At 40.8% G+C, this 3,546-nt stretch overlaps 1 protein-coding gene across 1 annotated transcript; it reads right to left on the reverse strand.

Moving 5' to 3' along the window:
• Nucleotides 1-1,399: 1,399 nt before the first annotated feature.
• Nucleotides 1,400-2,335, reverse strand: LOC138540172 (olfactory receptor 1468-like). Its single transcript, XM_069641667.1, has one exon. The coding sequence runs from the start codon at nt 2,333-2,335 to the stop codon at nt 1,400-1,402; it is 936 nt and encodes a 311-aa protein (XP_069497768.1).
• Between the last annotated feature and the right edge of the window lie 1,211 nt (nt 2,336-3,546).

The following is a 3,546-nucleotide window of genomic DNA, read 5'->3' on the forward strand; positions in this document are numbered from 1 at the left end:
TTTGCTTCACCATACTTTCATGGTAGGCTGTGGCATTTGTGTTTATGGTGTGTTCCTTCACCTTTCTGCACACTCAGAGTGCTTGGGACTGTAAGATGAGGTGCTTAAGCTCCACTGCACACATGAGGAACTAGGAATCCATAGTGGTGGTGTGTTGGGCAGCATTTGCAATCTGGGACTGCAGGCAAATAAAAACTTCTATGCATGATTATATGCAATCATGAAATGGTCTGTGTCTGTTTAAGTGAATGCAAATGTGTGCAGTCTGTGAATGAGAGTTGCAGTCAGTACGCATGTTGTATGCCATGTGAGAGTGAGCATGTGAATGAGGTAGCAATGTGTATGTTGTTTTGGTGCACATGTGAATGAGAAAGCAGTGTGTGTGTATGTGTGTGAATGAGATTGCGTTTGTGTTGTATGTGTGCACATTTAAATGCAAGAGTATAGGTTGGGTGGGTGTGAATGAAATAGGGTGTATACTGTATCGGTGTGTATGAATGTGTGTGTGCATGCAGGCTGGAGAATGAGTCATTAAGTGGGGGTTTCCTTTGTTGCAGTGACCCCAGTATGGACAGGTTTACTTATAGTGGCATATGTTTTAAACAGTGTTATGGGAAAAGCCAACATGATGAGTGTTCTTAGGTGAGGGTGCAGATTTATTGTACAGGCATGGATGTGTTTTCTTACAGTGGTTTGGCATTTCTTTTACTAAGGATATGGGGGAAGCCAACACGATGAGTGTTCTTATATGGGGTTGAGGGAAGTAGGGCTATATTTGTGCAGCCAACATGGACATATTTTCTTACAGTAGGTTTAACAGTTTCACTGGCATTATGGTCAAAGCCAATATGGGTTTTCTTACATGGGAGTGAGTGGATGCATTGGTGCAAGCAGTGTAGACATGTTTTCTTACAGTGGAAGGGTATTATTTTACTGACATTGCGGGCTAAGCCAACAGGAGTATGTTCTAATGTGGCGATACTGGCATATATTGGCAGAGCCAACACTGACATGGTTTCTTATAATTTCATAACTGGCAATATGGATAAAGAACACATGAATAGTTGTACGTGGGAATACTGGCATATATTGATACAGCCAATGAAAATCATGTATTACTTTTAAATGCTTGTGCATTGACAATAATGACTACATAAACAATCCTGTTAATTAGGACATTCTTCTCCAACTCTTTGTGATAAATCTATTTGACTATTGCCTGTTTGTATGTTTGATTTGTCTTGACTACTAAATCTTCATAGTTCAGCCTTCACTGTTGCCGCTAATTATTCATTGCCTTACCTATGTCCATTGTATCTACTTTTCTATGACCAACACATGTCTGAGGCACACATCACAATATTTGCCAATAATCTGCATTCATATGATATCGACATTCTCAAATCTCCCCTTTTTTGGATAAGACTTTTCTCAGAGCACCTTTCATGTCCTTATTCCTCAAACTGTATATGAAGGGGTTCAGTGTGGGAGCAACCACAGTATAGACAATGCTGACAATTCTATTATATGCAGTGGAATAGCTGGAGGACGGTCGTAAGTACATGAAGCCAATAGTACCGTAAAACAAAATGACAACTGTGAGATGTGAGGAGCATGTGGAGAAGGTTTTCCATCTGCTCTGGGTTGAGCGGATCTTCAGGATGGTGGAGATGATGCGGGTGTATGAAACCATGACAATAATGAAAGGGAAAGCCAATGGCAGGCCCCCCTCTGTATAGATGAGCATCCTGTTGGCAGTCGTGTCAGAGCAGGACAGGGTCAACAGAGGAGCCATGTCACAGAAGAAATGGTAAATTATGTTGGCGCCACAGTAAGTGAGCCTGGCGGCCATAAGGCTGTGCAGCAGGGCGTGCAGAGCGGATATGATCCATGAGAACAGCACCAAAAGAATGCATGCTCTCTGATTCATCAACATCATGTAATGCAAAGGGTTGCAGATGGCTACATACCTGTCGTATGCCATGCATCCGAGAAGGAGGCATTCTGTGCAGGCAAAGGTGAGAAAGAAGTAAAGTTGGGCAATGCAAGCATGCAAAGAAATTACTTTGTTCGAGGATACAATGTTCTTCAGCATTGGGGGGACAATGGAAGAAGTAAAGCACATGTCCACGAAGGATAAATTTCCAAGGAAAAAATACATCGGTGTGTGAAGACTTGTATCCAACCTTGTTAACGATATGATCATTGTATTGCCCACTATGTTCATCATGTAAAGGGCCAAGAAGGCCACAAAAAGTAATGTCTGATACTCTGGGAGATCGGAGAGTCCAAGAATGACAAATTCTGTCTCCCTGGTCACATTGGACAGCTCCATGCTTCAATTATCTGCAGTGATAATACAAATGTTAGTATACATGTCTATATAAGCATTAACAAACAAATGTAAAAAGCGAGAAAATAAAAACAATAACATATTCATTATTGTAACTACAATGGACTGAGCCAATTGAGCTAATAGGCTGATCAACAATAAATGTTCAACTTCATTTCAAGTGTAACACTTATCTAAGCACAGAGTGAAAAACCACAAGGGAGAGCGAAGATGAGGAAGGGTGCCAGCGTTGGCACAGCGGGAGGTGTAAGATGAGTAGGGCAGCAGGTTGGACTGCGGGGGGCAAGTGGGTGAGGAGGTTATTAATATGCAAGATGTTGGAACTGTTTTGTAGTGAGAATTGCTAACACACCCTTGATAAAACTATGTGGAACTACATTTTTGCAATGTAGTTATGTATCTAAAGTTGAAATTCACACAACATCCATTGGCACTTTGCCTGTCTGTTAAAGAGATTTGATGGTCTTACTCGTAGTAAAAAATAAAGGGGGTAATTTACCAAGTGCCAAAGTGTTAAAACAGGTATACATACCTGCCATAAAATATATATGCCTGGTTGTGAACCTGTTTTAACCATCTGGATCATTGCTTCTGCTTGCTCCAAATGCTCTGCCTGCCAGAAAACATGTGTTAACACCAGCATCAGATTTTCATGATGGCGTTAATGCATAGACCTTTTATGGAATCCACCAGTTTTTATCACCTGCTCCAAGCAGTGTATTTCAAAAGATTCCATTATGAGTGCTTCTCGCAAGCACCAGCTAAAAGCAGCAGATTTCAGAAGATTCTATTTTAAGTGGCATCCTTAAAAGCGCCAGCTAAAAGCAGTGGCTTTCAAAAGATTCCATTGTAAGTGCTTCCCACAAGCATCAGCTAAAAGCAGTGGATTTCAAAAGATTCCATTGTAAGTGCTTCCCACAAGCATCAGCTAAAAGCAGCGGATTTCAAAAGATTCCATTGTACAAGCAGTGGATTTCAAAAGATTCCATTATAAGTGCCCTTAAAAAGCACCAGCTAAAAGCAGCAGATTTTAAAAGATTCCATTGTAAATGACCCCACATAGACCGTGGGACACATTTCTATTCATTTTCACTACAAAGTGTAAAGCAAACATTTTAACCTGTTTTAACCTCATTTCCTAAAACATTTTAGTGCAAAGCATGAATATTGCGCAAAGCGAAGCAAGCAAAGTG

Source organism: Ambystoma mexicanum, chromosome 1p (genome assembly GCF_040938575.1).
Source record: "Ambystoma mexicanum isolate Mex_15411 chromosome 1p, UKY_AmexF1_1, whole genome shotgun sequence".
NCBI lineage: Eukaryota > Metazoa > Chordata > Amphibia > Caudata > Ambystomatidae > Ambystoma > Ambystoma mexicanum.